This window comes from Dreissena polymorpha, chromosome 14, assembly GCF_020536995.1.
Source record: "Dreissena polymorpha isolate Duluth1 chromosome 14, UMN_Dpol_1.0, whole genome shotgun sequence".
In the NCBI taxonomy this organism is placed as follows: Eukaryota; Metazoa; Mollusca; class Bivalvia; order Myida; family Dreissenidae; genus Dreissena; species Dreissena polymorpha.
In genome coordinates, this window is record NC_068368.1 from 18,466,637 (window position 1) to 18,483,162 (window position 16,526).

The following is a 16,526-nucleotide window of genomic DNA, read 5'->3' on the forward strand; positions in this document are numbered from 1 at the left end:
TTGTTGCCAGAATTTTTGACGTAGGAACAAAATGAAATGACGTGCATAATGTCCATATTGCCATCTATCCATGTTTAAACTTTCATAAAAAAATATGAAGAACTTTTAAAGTTATCGCAGGATCCAGAAAAGTGTGACAGACAGACTCACAGACAGACGCACAGAGCGCAAACCATCAGTCCCCTCCGGTAAAGCCGGTAGGGGACAATTATCATAGCTCTGGGAAAAAAGGGCTTAATGCATGTATGAAAAGTTTCATCCAAGATTAGCCTGTGCAGTTGGCAGTGGTAAATCAGGGACAACCCTTCCTGCCTTATTTGAAAAGAGACTTCCTTCAAACAATAAAACCCATGAAAGTGGAAAGTATTGCCCGTGATCAGTTTGTGCAGACATCACAGGCTAGCCTGTGACAACACTTAATGCACGTGCATTAAGCCCTGTTTTCCCAGAGCACGACTCATATTCATGTGTTTTCTTTAATTGCTCATCCATCCTAGATAGATCATCATATCCTCCTACATCAGATCCTTGTAATGACGGACACTTCACCCCCCCCCCCCCCCCAATTTTTTTTTTCAAAGTTTGCTTTGTTTACATATCCACCCTCATAAGTAAACCCTTTCCCACTTAAGATACCTATCTTGATGCATGTGTTGTCCCTTAAAAAGTTAAATTTAATTCAAGACCTTTCTTACCACATTCAAATTATAAAGGCTTCATTTCCAACCCTTAGATAATGATGAGCAGCAAACAGCATAAAACCTGAACAGACTGCGAGTTGCTTGCAGGCTGTTCTGGTTTTATGCCGTTTGTACATAGCCATTTTTACTTTGCTTCTGAGTGGGAAAGGGTAAATACCATTCTCATAACAATATTGTCTTATGCCATACTTCAGATTTGTTGTTGTTTTGTTAACACTCTTGCCAACGACCCTCTCTTGCTATAATTTTTCTTTGTTTACATCCCCCCCCCTCCCTTAAAAGATAACATCACTTCAAATAGCATTTTCTCTGACCCTATTTCGTCTTTGTTAACATATCAATCAAAAATATTTTTCTCTTCCACAATATTATATGGATTTCATTTCCTTTACGGAACCAACAATGATTTGAATATGTTTAGGCATTTCTGAAGTAAATTTAAATTAACACATGTTTTTAGTAGATTTAATGCGAAAAAAAGGTCATGACTACATCACCATAAAGTGTTTTGTAATCAAAATTAAAATTGGGGACCTGTATTTCATATTTCACAAAAACTTTATTATAATTTTTAACAAATTCTTTAATTGTTATCCTAACACCATGATGACCAACAAACAGACAAGCTGATGTCTAAATATCTACCAACAATTTAAGTTTGAGGTAAAATAAAGAAATCATATTATACTGATTTTGATGTTGTTTTCCATCAGCTTTCAAACAATAGACAACAATTTCTGAAGCCCGGGAAGAGAGAACTGATGTGTTATTACATAAATGTGCACCAAAACAAAAATAAGCTGTTAAGAAGAAAATTCTGAAAGTGAACGGCTGATCTTTCAAAATTGTGCACGAGTCTGAAATATTTTAAAGCTGGCAGCAAACTGTCGCAAAAGTAGGAATTATGACATGCATAAGACAAAGAATAAAAACAAATGCGTAAGACAAGATATTAAACATAACAGTATAATTCCATTCCAATACAGACAAAGCAGGGATTTTTGTCTTATAAGGCCTTTATCCCCTTTGATTAAATCAAATCACGCAGTTATCTTTAAAACCAATATTTCAACAGGATTTCACATTCCCCTTCTATTAAATGTTTTCTCCAATGTGTCCAGTTATAACAATTTTTGCAAAACACAAGGGCTGAAAGCCCCATCCCCAAGGTATAAAAACACCATAGAACTGTGTTGTTAAATCTTGTAATATACACATGAGAACCAGGCTTATAAAAGTCATGTTAAAATTAATTAAAACCCTGTCATCATTACTGTTGTTTTTTTCCTGATATCAGAAGAAATTTTCTGCAGATATGCAGAAATGTGCTCCATATATCTAAATATTCTTATCACTGGCTTACCTAATTATACTTCTAAATAATAAATCTACATTGTTGTCTCAATGCAAGAACCTGAAGTCTACTTGCTCAATCTAATCTGGCTTATAAATACAACCCTTGTACTTTGTCGACATAACCTACCCAGAAGTTAAATATACTCACACTTTGTCTAGATAACCTATGAAGAAAGATGCCATTTCAACATCACATCTATATAGCTTATTTAGAAAGTTGCAATACTAAGCTTTTTCGGCTAATTAACCAATTTAGAATGTCGCCATAGTAACAAAATGTCTAAATAACCTATATAGACAGTTGCCATAGTTACAATTTGTCTACTAGCTGTAAAATCCTTATATTAGTGACATTAATTTTCATTAACATGTATTTCGTGACCGGTAGACAAATAAATTCAATAAGACTCTTTTGAAATTCACTTTGCCCCTTCAAACACTGGACAACAGTCATTCAATCCAACTAAACAGTCTAAAAAAATTATAATAATTCATGCCTTAATTTGTATGTTAGAAACAGGGCCTGTTAATTTAACTTAATAACAACTGAACTAGTTAGCAGGCTTATGATTAACACAGCCCTGCCCCTGTGTTTTATTCCCTATCTTCAATGTGATTCATTGCGGGGATGTGTTACAAACACATGGGCAAATTACCCCTGCCAATTCCTATGTTGTTGACTGTTGGTATTTTAGTCAAAATGAGAAATCATTTTTTATTTCTGATTTTGACAAATATCAATTTTTCCAAAAACAAAACACAAAATTTAACACAAAGAATATTAATGATTTGCAGTAATCAACAAAGTTACCTTAAATAACTTACTAGAATGTTCCACAGAAAAATGGCATACTCACGTTTGGTCTAAATAACCTTTCTAAAATATTCTTTACCCACATAACCTATTGAAAAATACCCTTTTTTCTAAATATTCTATCTAGAATTTGTCATATTTGCACTACGTCTAAATTCTAGTAACCTATCTGGAAAGTTTCCTACAAAGATGCAATACTCACCCTTTATCATAATAACCTATCTAGAATAACCCTTATATTTAAATAACTTGTCAGGGCGTTTTTTTATACCTTCAATGGCCATTTTTCAAAATTATTTTGAGAAGTTTGCGACTAATTTTTTCCCAAATTGAATGGCCAGCTTCTCCTTTAAGACAGTTACAAAGGCCTAATCAAGTAAGCATATAAGCATACTCACCCTTCGTCTAAATAACCTATCTAGAAAGTTTCCCCGTGGTGGGGGTGGGGGGAGGTCCTCAAGCAGGTCTGGCGAGGGCGTGTCGTTCTCGCTCGTCAGCATATTCAGCTCCTTAAAACACTCTGTCTCCATCATCTGAAGAGAAAGGGGCACATCATGTTCACTAATATGAGCATGACCAGCAGAGTAAGGTGGCAAGAATAAATACTGTACAATCATTAATATTTGTGGCACATTAATTTCCATTGACTTCTTGGTTTGACTTACCCACCAATTTAACAAAGAACAAGAGCATCTAATTGATGGCGATTGTTAAGAATTATTATGCCATTATCATTGATGGCCATTCGACCTTTGACTCTTGAATTCTTTCGCATGACACGCCGTCCAATTACTGTGAACATAATTAATGTACAGTCATTTTAGAATCTCACAATGAATGACATAGTTATGGCCCGGACAAGCTCATTTATGGCCATTTTTGACTTTTAAACTCCAAGTGTGAGCTTGACCTTGGAGATATTGACGTAATTATTTTGCATGACACATCGTCCAATGGTTGTGAACAAATGTACCGAGTAATTTTAAAATCCCACAATGAATGACATAGTTATGACCCGGACAAGATCATTTATGGCCATTTTTGACCTTTGAACTCACAGTGTGACCTTGACATTGCAGATATCGAAGTTATTCTTTTGCGCGACACACCGTCCAATTATGGTGAACAAATGTGCCAAATGATTTTAAAATCTCACAATGGACAACATAGTAATGGCCCAGACAAGCTCATTTATGGCCATTTTTGACCTTTGAATCAAAGTGTGACCTTGACCTTGGAGATATCGACATAATTCTTTTGCACGACACACTGTCTAATGATGGTGAACAAATGATTTTAAAATCTTATAATGAATGACATAGTCATGGCCCGGACAAGCTCATTTATGGCAATTTTTTACCTTTGAACTCAAAGTGTGACCTTGACCTTGGAGATATCGACATAATTCTTCCGCCCGACACATCGTCCAATAATGGCGAACAAATGTACCAAATGATTTTAAAATCTCACAATGAACAACATAGTAATTGCCCGGACAAGCTCATTTATGGCAATTTTTGATCTTTGAACTCAAAGTGTGACCTTGACCTTGGAGATATCGACGTAATTCTTTCGCGCGACACACCGTACAATGATGGTGAACACATTTGCCAAATGATTTTAAAATCTCACAATAAATTATTAAGTTATGGCCCGGACAAGCATTTGACCTTTGAACTCCAAGTGTGACCTTCACCAAGGGGGTATAAAAACACATCAGAACATGACTGGCGCATATATCTCTGTTTTTTTCCAAAATTAGAAATCCATAATTGTTTGTGTCCACAAGTCATTTTTTAAAAGTCATAGAATTTTATGCCAAGGATTGGCGCCATATGTAGACTGACCACATAACCTCACTATGAGCTAAAAACAGATGACCCCCCCCCCCCCAAATGCACAACTCCCCCTACATAATTAAATCTTGGCTTTTTAATAAAGGACTGAAAAAAATCATAATCATAAAAAAATGGCTCCATCTATTGCCCCATACCCCTTCTTGGTAGAAAATGTAACCTTCTATTTCTAACCTACCCTTACTTGGGGACAAACCTACATTTTCCTGCTCATTCACTGATCTCATTCTGCAAAAGAATCAAACCTGACATAGAAAATTTCTACATAAACATTCTGACCAAGTGCTCAGGTTAGATAACTAGAGATAATTAAAGAGTTAACAAGGTTTTACTATTGCCATAGAAGCAAAGACGCCCGGCCACTTGGTGGCCATGTTTTTTAACGGACCAGAACCATTTTCAAACTCAGCCCAAATGTCATTAAAACACATGTTCTGACCAAGTTTCATGAAGATTGGACTAAAAATTTGACTTCTAGAGTGTTAACAAGGTTTTACAATAGTCACATTAGGAAAAATTCCCCGCCCCCTTGCTGCAATATTTTTCAGCAGACCTGAACCATTTTCAAACTAATTCAAGATATCATTAGAACAAATGTTCTGACCAAGTTTTATGAAGATTTGACAATAACTGTGAGTGTTAACAATGTTTTGCTAAAGGTATATAAGGAAAATGCCCCTCCCCATGGTGGCCATGTTTTTAACCAGCAAGACTAATTTCAGAACTTGTCAAATCTAAAAACGGCAGCAAAGTTTTACATCCAAACAGAACCATTTTCGAACTTATCCAAGATATGATTGAGGCACATGTTCTGACCAAGTTTCATGAAAAATTAGACAAACAATAAGGCCTCTAGAATGTTAAGATAAATAAGATAAATGTTGATGAAGCATGACGGACGATGTATGACAGACAAAAGGCAATCACAAAAGCTCACCATGAGCATGTTGTGCTCAGGTAAGCTAAAAACAGCTTAACACCCCTACCCACACACAACCCACATCTTTTAGTAGACAATTATATCTTGGCATTTGTAAAAAAAAAGTCTGAAATAAACAATCTTTTCTGATAATAAATCAGTGAAAAAACTCTAATCAGCTTGAGGAAAAAATTTCATGCAGGGTTATTCTATTTCCGCCTACATGAGTTCATATGTATAATGCCTGCCAGAATGGGATTGGGTAGAAAACGGCTGATTCTATTTCCCTTACACCTACTAGGTAGAAAACTGCTCCATCTATTTCCCTCCAACCCCTACTTGGAAGAAAACTGCTCTATCTATTCCCCCTACCCCTTTTTAGAGACTGAATCACCCATTTGCCCCCTCTTACACTTGAAAACCATTTTTTCCCACTAATACTTAACACCCATTTTTTCCCACTTAAACTTAACACCATTTTTTCCCCACTTACACTCAACACCCCTTTGTTCCCTCTTACACTAATCACCAATCTTTTCCCTCTTAAACTAACCACCCCCGTGTTTCCCACTTACACTAAAACACCCATTTTTTCCCACTTTCACTTAACACCCATATATGCCCTCTTACACTTAACACCCATATTTGTCCTCTTACACTTAACACCCATTTTTTCCAACTTACACTTTACACCCATGTTTTCCCTCTTACAATAAGCACCCATTTTTTCCCTCTTACACTAAACACCAATATGGTCCGGCTTACAGAAAAAAAACAATTTTTTCCCTCACACACTTAACACCCATTTTTTTTCCTCTTACACTAACCTCCTATTTATCCCTCTTACACTAAACACATTTTTTCCTCGCTTACAATAACCTCTTATTTTCCCCTCTTACACTAAACACCTATTTCCCCTGCTTACACTAGACACCTATTCCCCCCCCCCCCTTACATTAAACCCCCACATTTTTCCCTCTAACACTAAAGCCCCTTTTTTTACCTCTTACCCTTACCTCAGTCTGCCAAGGTATGGAGACGCTGCCTGAGTTAAACTTGCCGTAGAATGTGTCGTCACTGGGGTCAAGATTCACCCCCTTTACCGTTGAGAACTGCTCTATGTCCAGAACATCCTTACAGTACACTGCACGAGGCTGTACACAACACACATATACAATGTCATAATAGTCAAACCTCTAAATATGCAACAACTAAGAATCTGAGAAGCCAGAGACTATGATCAGCTGATCATTCACTGGAATTCACCACTCATTCAACACTAAGCATGAAATAAAAGCACTGAATATAAAAAAGAAAATAATAATAAATTAATTGAATGATTCACTTATCTGCAATTCCATCATCTTAACATTGGAATAGCCTGTAATACTTGTGAAATCCAAAAGCCTTAATTAAATTCAGACAGTGACACTCACACCTCTGTGTGTACCATACTTACATCTGGTATAAATGGAGGATCCTGCATTCCTGCTAGTAATCGTTTAAAATTGATATTTTTAAAGAAAATATGTTTTTTCACACTTTTGGCACCTAACTCACAACATCCCAATCTCCGCTTTGGATCTTTCTCCAGTAACTGAAACAAGAAATAAAAAACTGAGCCTTGTTCTGGGAAAATGGGGCTTAATGCATGTGCGAAGTGCTGTTCCATATTAGCATGAGCAGTCTGCAAAGGGGAGTCAGGGGCAATACTTTACACACATGCATTAAGCCCCGTTTTACCGGAGTGAGGATAACAGAATGTCTAGATGCAACAACAAACTGTAAATTTTTTATGGACCAACTAATATAGGTCTGTTTTTAAAGAGAGTTTGTAATGGCAGTGACAAAGAGCCTAGGACTCCCAAATGAAGCAATGTGTAGGGAGTTGCTACCATATGCTATGGAAAGATTAAGGTCCTCACCTGAGACCCCAAAAAACTTAACCTAGTTATTGACCCAAAGTGAACATTTTAAAATACAAAGCCTTAGTTTTATTGGGACAAATGTTCTCACCAAGTGTCATTAAGATTGGGCAGTAAATGTTCCTTCCAAGTGTTCACAAGCTTTTTCTTCAATTTTAGAAAGAGCAATAGTTTTTCATCGACATGACCCAGTCCCGAACTCACCCTAGATATCTTTGGGACAAATGTTCTGAGAGTACTATTAGCCACAAAAACATGGCCTCTAGAGGAATAACAAGCAAATATTGAAAACAGATGACACAAGTAACACGAAGAACAATGAATAAAAGCTCTCTTTATACATGTCAGGTAACCTATATAGGTTCATTACTTTAGTAATTTGTATCGTAGGAAAGATAATAACAATTGTACAACTTCAAATAAAACAAGAGCACTGCATAATGGGTGCCACGCTCGGCTACGGGTGCAGTTTTGAATTAATGAAAGTTTGTCAGATTTTTTATTTTTAGAGGTCACAGTGACCTTGACCTTTGACCTAGTGACCCCAAAATGGGTGTGGTGTGTAGAACTCATCAAGGTGCATCTACATATAGTTGAAACCCGATGGCTTGAACTTGTCGGGACCGGCAACAATAGTTCGAGCCATCCGGAATTCGAGCCATCCAATTTCTTATAGACTTTTGTTTACGAACAAGTCTGTAGTACATTTTCACCTCCAGTTGAAGAGTACATATATTGCTTAAACTCTGTACTACTTTGCACTTCTCACTGCTTTTGAATTTATAATTTGATAATAAACACTTAAATATGTTCATGTAATACTTTAATTTACGAATATTTTAAAACAGTTACAAATACAATTAACAAATAGCATTTAGTAAATACCAGCACGTGTTAGCTTAGCACATTTTAAGGTAACAAAGAGCACTAAAGATCAAAACATGCATCGGCACTATATACACATTATTTACATACGAGACAGCACTACATTCCTTATTAATTTATATTTTTTGAAGAATGACATTATGTACGTCTGTGTTGCGTTCCGTAGCTGTCTTTGAGAAACAAAGCTTTTTAGCAATTAAGCCGTTTCAGCCAATGCCCATTATGATACAGCATATACAAGAACGTCAGATCTTATACTAAATGTCATCTTTTACTCAAATCAATTAACGATTGAGTCGATGACATGTTAGCAAACAGGTCTTTAATTAATTATGCAGTTTATGCGACCTGTGTTTAATCAATTTGTGCATGCCTTTAATCAAGCGGTCTTAATCAAATAACACTTTTTGGGACCCGAAGCGAGTTCGAGCCATCCAAACAAAAGAACGAGTGAAAATTGTAGCCGGGACTGTGAAAACCGTTCGAGCCATCCCGTAATTCAAGCCAAGCGAGTTCGAGCCATCCAACAAAATTTTATATGAATATATAGGCATACAAAATCGGTGCTTTGATGCGAGTTCGAGCAAACCGGAAATTCGAGCCAAGCGAGTTCGAGCCATCGGGTTTCGACTGTTTATAGTTTCAAAGTTGTAGGTGGAAGCACTTTGATTTTAGAGCCAATGTTAAGGTTTTAGCACAACGCAGATGGCGGACGTCAGACTGCAGACGGCGCGACGAGCTGGCTATGACAATACCTCGGGTTTTCTCCGAAAACGCCAAGCTAAAAAACGATGCTTGCATGTTTCAATATGTACATAAAAGGTGAAGAATTTGACAAGTTTGTATCTACTGACAGCAATGTCAACTCAACTATTCTCCCTACCTGAGTACAGATCCGCCTGCAGTCCTCAGATAACCCTCAACTATTCTCCCTTCCTATAACAGATCCACCTGCAGTCCTCAGAGAAACCTCAACTATTCTCCTTACCTGAGTACAGATCTGACTGCAGTCCTCAGAGAACTCTCAACTATTCTCCCTACCTGAGTACAGATCCGCCTGCAGTCATCAGAGAACCCTCAACTATTCTCCCTACCTGAGTAAAGATCCGCCTGCAGTCCTCAGAGAACCCTCAACCATTCTCCCGACCTAAAATAGATCCGCCTGCAGTCCTCCGAGAACCCTCAAGCATTCTCCCTACCTGAGTACAGATCCGACTGCAGTCCTCAGAGAACCCTCAACTATTCTCCCTACCTGAGTAAAGATACGACTGCAGTCCTAAGAGAACCCTCAACTATTCTCCCTACCTAAGTACAGATCTGCTTGCAGTCCTCAGAGAACCCTCAACTATTCTCCCTTCCTAAGTACAGATCTGCCTGCAGTCCTCAGAGAACCCTCAACTATTCTCCCTTCCTATGTACAGATCCGCCTGCAGTCCTCAGAGAACCCTCAACTATTTTCCCTACATGAGTAGAGATCCGCCTGCAGTCCTCAGAGAACCCTCAACTATTCTCCCTACCTGAGTACAGATCTGACTGCAGTCCTCAGAGAACCCTCAACTATTCTCAATACCTGAGTACAGATCCGCCTGCAGTCCTCAGAGAACCCTCAACTATTCTCCCTACCTAAGTACAGATTTGCCTGCAGTTCTCAGAGAACCCTCAACTATTCTCCCTTCCTAAGTACAGATCTGCCTGCAGTCCTCAGAGAACCCTCAACTATTCTCCCTACCTTAGTAAATATCCGCCTGCAGTCCGCAGAGAACCCTCAACAATTCTCCCTACCTGAGTAAAGATCTGACCGCAGTCCTCAGAGAACTCTCAACTATTCTCCCTACCTAAGTACAGATCCGCCTGCAGTTCTCAGAGAACCCTCAACTGTTCTCCCTACCTGAGTAAAGATCCTACTGCAGTCCTCAGAGAACCCTCAACTATTCTCCCTACATAAGTACAGATCCGCCTGCAGTCCTCAGAGAACCCTCAACTATTCTCTCTTCCTAAAACAGATCCGCCTGCAGTCCTCAGAGAACCCTGAATTATTCTCCCTACCTAAGTACATATCCGCCTGCAGTCCTCAGAGAACCCTCAACTATTCTCCCTACCTGAGAAAAGATCTGACTGCAGTCCTCAGAGAACCCGCAACTGTTCTCCCTACCGGAGTAAAGATCAGACCGCAGTCCTCAGAGAACCCTCAACTATTCTCCCTACCTAAGTACAGATCCGCCTGCAGTCCTCAGAGAACCCTCAACTATTCTCCCTTCCTAAGTACTGAACTGCCTGCAGTCCTCAGAGAACCCTCAACTATTCTCCCTACCTGAGTACAGATCCGCCTGCAGTCCTCAGAGAACCCTCAACTATTCTCCCTTCCTAAAACAGATCCGCCTGCAGTCGTCAGAGAACCCTCAACCATTCTCCCTACCTAAGTACAGATCCGACTGCAGTCCTCAGAGAACCCTCAACCATTCTCCCTTCCTAAAACAGATCCGCCTGCAGTCCTCAGAGAACCCTCAACCATTCTCCCTACCCAAGTACAGATCCGACTGCAGTCCTCAGATAACCCTCACCTATTCTCCCTACCTGAGTACAGATCTGCCTGCAGTCCTCAGAGAACACTCAACTATTCTCCCTACCTAAGTACAGATCAGCCTGCAGTCATCAGAGAACCCTCAGCTCTTCTCCCTTCCTAAGTACAGATCTGCATGCAGTCCTCAGAGAACCCTCAATTATTCTCCCTACCTAAGCACAGATCCGACTGCAGTCCTCAGAGAACCCTCAACTATTCTCCCTACCAGAGTACAGATCCGACTGCAGTCCTCTAAGAACCCTCAACTGTTCTCCCTACCTGAGTACAGATCCGCCTGTAGTCCTCGGAAAACCCTCAACTATTCTCCCATCCTGAGTACAGATCCGACTGCAGTCCTCAGAGAACCCTCAACTATTCTCCCTACCTGAGTAAAGATCCGCCTGCAGTCCTCAGAGAACTCTCAACTATTCACCCTACCTGAGTACAGATCCGCCGGCAGTCTTCAGAGAACTTTGCTGAGTACGTCTCTGTGTCCTCCTTCACTCTCCGGTCGACTTCCTCACGCTTTACCTTCTCTTTACGAGCACGAAACGGAGCCTGAAACATAAGTCATTTATGATTTAAGCCTCCATATGGAAAAAGGGTGTTTAATGCATATGCAAAGTCTCATATATCATCTCATATATATCAGACAGCCCCTATTTTAACTTGCCCTTTATCAGACAGCCTCTATCTTCACATGCCATCTATCATCTCATATATTAGACAGCCCTATCTTACCTTGCCATCTATCATCTCACATATTAGACAGCCCATTTCTTACATTGCCCTCTATCATCTCATATATTAGACAGCCCCTATATTATATTGCCTTCTATCATCTCATATATTAGACAGCCTCTATCTTACCTTGCCCTCTATCATCTCATATATAAGACAGCCCCTATCCTCACTTGCCATCTATCATCTCAAGTTTTAAACGCAAGGTAAGATTGGGGCTGTCTAAGCCCTCTATCATCTCATAAATTAGACAGCCCCTATCTTACCTTGCCCTCTATCATCTCATAAATTAGACAGCCCATATCTTACCAAGCCCTCTATCATCTCATATATTAGACAGCCCCTATCATACCTTGCCCTCTATCATCTCATATATTAGACAGCCCCAATCTTACCTTGCCATCTATCATCTCATATATTAGACAGCACCTATCTTACTTTGCCCTCTATCATCTCATAAATTAGACAGCCCCTATCTTACCTAGCCCTCTATCATCTCATATATAAGACAGCCCCTATCTTACCTTGCCCTCTATCATCTCATATGTTAGACAGACCATATCTTACCTTGCCCTCTATCATCTCATATATCAGACAGCCCCTGTCTTACCCTGCCCTCTATCATCTCATAAATTAGACAACACCTATCTTAACTTGCCCTCTATCATCTCATATATCAGACAGCCCCTATTATACCTTGCCCTCTATCATCTCAAATTTGAGCAAACCCCTATCTTAACTTGCCCTCCATTAGCACATATATTAGACAGTCCCTATCTTACCTTGCCCTCTATCATCTCAAATATTAGACAGCTCCTATCTTACCTTGCCTTCTATCATCTCATATATTAGACAGCCCCTATCTTACCGTGCCCTCTATCATCTCATATATTAGACAGCACCTATCTTAACTTGCCCTCTATCATCTCATATATCAGACAGCCCCTATCATACCTTGCCCTCTATCATCTCAAATTTGAGATAACCCATATCTTAACTTGCCCTCCATCAGCTCATATATTAGACAGCCCCTATCTTACCTTGCCTTTTATCATCTCATATATTAGACAGCCCCTATCTTACCTTTCCCTCTATCATCTCAAATATTAGACAGCTCCTATCTTACCTTGCCTTTTATCATCTCATATATTAGACAGCCCCTATCTTACCTTGCCCTTTATCATCTTAAATATTAGACAGCTCCTATCTTACCTTTTATCATCTCGTTTATTAGACAGCCCCTATCTTACCTTGCCCTCTATCATCTCATATATTAGACAGCCCCTATCTTACCTTGCCCTCTATCATCTCATATATTAGACAGCCCCTATCTTACCTTGCCCTCTATCATCTCGTATATTAGACAGCCAAGGCCCCACCAATCTGGACTGAATGTGTATTTCTCGTTTTTCACCACCTCTGGGGCTAAAAGTAACAATTAAGATAAATTGAACATTAGTTATATATATTTTTTACTGATGTTCTTGTGTTGATTAAGATTATCGTAACATGGTTTAATGGTACATATAATGCTATGTATATTGGTAGTTAACAGAGGTGACAATAATATGAATCAAATTTACCATGGATGTACAATATTTGTATGTTAAGTCAATATCATGCTGAAGGAAAAAGAAACATTAAATGTACTTAAGCATCTGTCTTTTTAAGTAACACTCTGAAATCCTTCCTAGAGGAAATAACCATCTTTCCTATAACAGTTATTTTTTAAACAATTAAATTTCATGTTTCTTCTTCCTTTTACACAATGACTTCAAATGCAAATATTGTACAGCCATGATCAATTCATACCATAGTGTCACCTCTATTAACTACCAAAATACATGGCATTATAAATACCATTACACCATGATATGGTAATCTTACACAACACAAGAACGTATTAATTTAGAGTGTCAATCTATTGAGTCAAATAAATATGGAAACTTTAAGCAGATTCCATAGTTTCACAAAAAATCTTGCATAAGAAAGAAGCTTTTTATTGTAACCATTATGGCATAACTAAGATAACATCATATCATGTAAAAAAACTTTTAAATAAATGCATGGTTGACATTGTATGGAGGTTTAAACGTGTTTCAAGAAGCTTCTTTCACATTGCCATAAGCCATAAAACTGTAAAAATTGCAAACATGATCATTATTTATGGATCTTTCTGGAAAAATTGCACCTAACGCATGTGCATTTTGTCATCCCAGATTAGCCTGTGCAGGGACAACACTTTCCGCCTCAACTGGATTGTCGCTCCGAAGAGACATTTAATAAACCAAAAAAATCCAGTTTAGGCAGAAAGTATTGTCCCAGATTAAAATGTGCAGAATGCACAGGCTAATCTGGGACAACACTTTAAGCACATGAATAAAGTCAGTTTTTCCATAATGTTATGCATTTGATAATAAAATATATAATTACAAACTTTCGAATTACCCAAAGTTTAAAATCTTACCCATATAGCCGACTGTTCCGACCCGACCCTTTATTGACTCCCCGTCGGGGATTTCAACTGCTAATCCCAAGTCTGAAATCCGCACATGACCTGAAATAAAGAAGGGTCCATAACTAATCAGCAATGTCGCAGAAATCTTCACATTTCCTGCTGATACTATTTTAAAACTGATTGTGCAATCCATGTTCAAAAAGAATCACAATAAATCCTTTTTACAATTTAAAAATAATCAGGAAGGCATGCTCATCAAGAAAATATTTATTTTTTTAATCTCATTATTATTTTTTTTAATCTCATTAACCGTAGTGAAGCATTTTATCTATGAATATTTTATATCAACTTTTATTTTGAATACATGACAATACTACATTTACAAAACGACACTCTCCTGGATAACATGGCTTGCTGCATATGGGTAAGATTAGCCTGTGAAGTGTGAAAGGCCTTATCAGGGACGACACTCTCCGCCTTAAATGTAGTTTTGCTAAAGGGAGAATTCCTTATAACAAATACCATAATGGCTTAGTATTGTTCCTGAAAAGCCTGTGCAGACTAAACAGGTTAATCTGGAATGACACTTTAAGTACAAGCATTAAGCCCCATTTTCCCACAGTGAAGCTCATATATTCTCCTTCTGGGTCTTACAATGAATGGAGGATACTCATCATTATTGCTCTGTTACCACGTATTTGTTATCCCTCTCCCACTCAAAAGCGCTTTCTGATGCGTTTCTAGTCTCTTAGTAAATCAAATAATATTAAACATCTTTCTTAATAAATTCAAGCTTCAAAATTCAAGATCTCAAGGCTTCGTTTCCAAATCTATGATAATGATGAGCAGCAAACAGCATAAAACCTGAACAGACTGTAAGTTATTATCAGGCTGTTCTGGTTTTATGCTGATTTCATATAGCCATTTTAACTTTGCTATTGATCGGGAAAGGGTAAGATGGAAAACAGATGATATAACTGCTTACCATTATCATCTAAAAGTATATTTTCTGGCTTTAAATCCCTGAAAGTGTAAGAAATATGTTTTTGAAACCATGGAATATATGCCCATAATTATTATGTTACGAAAATAAGAAAAATAAATTCAAATATAGTGTTTCATTAGGGGTAAATATAGTTGTGTAAATTTGTTAATAACTGTAGATACATCATGAATATTTCAATGCTGAATCAACACTATTGTTATTATTATGACACATTATGAATTTTTGCATCGAAAAAGTACCATGTTACTTTATGCAAAAGAGAAAAAGCAATACGTTAACAACTGAACTATGTATGAAATCTTACCTATATACAATATGTATGCATTATTCCATATATACACTGCATTTTCTATGTCACATTCTTACCTATATACAATATGTATGCATTATTCCATATATACACTTCATTAATTTTACTATGTCACATTCTTACCTATATACAATATGTTCATTATGTAGGTTTTCCAGTCCCAAGGTTATCTCAGCTGCATAAAATATCGCCCTTTCTTCCTCAAACCCCGGGATTCCCATATTGTGTATATGAAACTTTAAGTCTCCGCCGTTCATTATTGTTAACACTAAACATAGGGCATCTTTGGTTTCAAATGCATAGGCTAAACTAACCTGAAAATAAAGAACATATAGGCTAAACTAACATGAAAATGAAGAACAAAAAAAGAAGTTTCTTTGATGAAAGTATTCAGTTAAAACCATAGGCAGATAACCTTCTTGCACTTTCTCAAAGCAAGCTTAGCCAATCTTAGAGTTTCCAAGGTATGCACCAGCATATGAGTCGCGTTCTGAGAAAACTGGGCATAATGCATGTGCGTAGTGTCATCCCAGATTAGCTTGTGCAGTCCGCACAGGCTAATCAGGGACGACACTTTCCGCTTTTATGGTATTCTTAGTTTCAAGGAAGTCCATCCTTACCAAAAATCAAGTTAAGGCGGAAAGTGTCATCCCTGATTAGCCTGTGCTTAAGCCCAATTTTCTCAGAACAAGGCTCATATGTTTAGGACAGTTGGGAAAACAACTAGGGGGAAATGACTGCAGAAATAATTTCATGACCAATGCACACACAAATATAGAAAGGATGGGCTTCCTACTTGGGTACTCTGGATAAACAGTTCAGCTCTCAACCAACCGAATAAGCTTTGCAACACTCAAACATTATACAGTTTCTGAAAGATTAAGTAATGCAGAATGAACTTTCCCACTGTCACACATTTTTATGAGTTAGCTGTTGGCAATTTATCCTTGTTATTATGATACTGCTATATGCATAGTAACTCAAGCCTTTTGCTG

At 38.1% G+C, this 16,526-nt stretch overlaps 1 protein-coding gene across 4 annotated transcripts in view; it reads right to left on the reverse strand.

Moving 5' to 3' along the window:
• Window positions 1–16,526, reverse strand: part of LOC127858435 (G protein-coupled receptor kinase 5-like) — a 165,472-nt gene that overhangs the window by 111,979 nt on the left and 36,967 nt on the right. For all 4 annotated transcript variants that reach the window (XR_008038888.1, XM_052395598.1, XM_052395597.1 and 1 more), the window contains 8 exons: window positions 15,655–15,845; window positions 15,201–15,238; window positions 14,225–14,314; window positions 13,094–13,182; window positions 11,455–11,574; window positions 7,106–7,243; window positions 6,663–6,800; window positions 3,270–3,404 (listed from right to left, as the gene is read on the reverse strand). Coding sequence is in view for 3 of the 4 variants with exons in the window: in XM_052395598.1 (XP_052251558.1) it covers window positions 3,270–3,404; window positions 6,663–6,800; window positions 7,106–7,243; window positions 11,455–11,574; window positions 13,094–13,182; window positions 14,225–14,314; window positions 15,201–15,238; window positions 15,655–15,845 (939 nt within the window). In the remaining variant the exon portion in view is untranslated. The remainder of the gene's footprint in view (window positions 1–3,269; window positions 3,405–6,662; window positions 6,801–7,105; window positions 7,244–11,454; window positions 11,575–13,093; window positions 13,183–14,224; window positions 14,315–15,200; window positions 15,239–15,654; window positions 15,846–16,526) is intronic.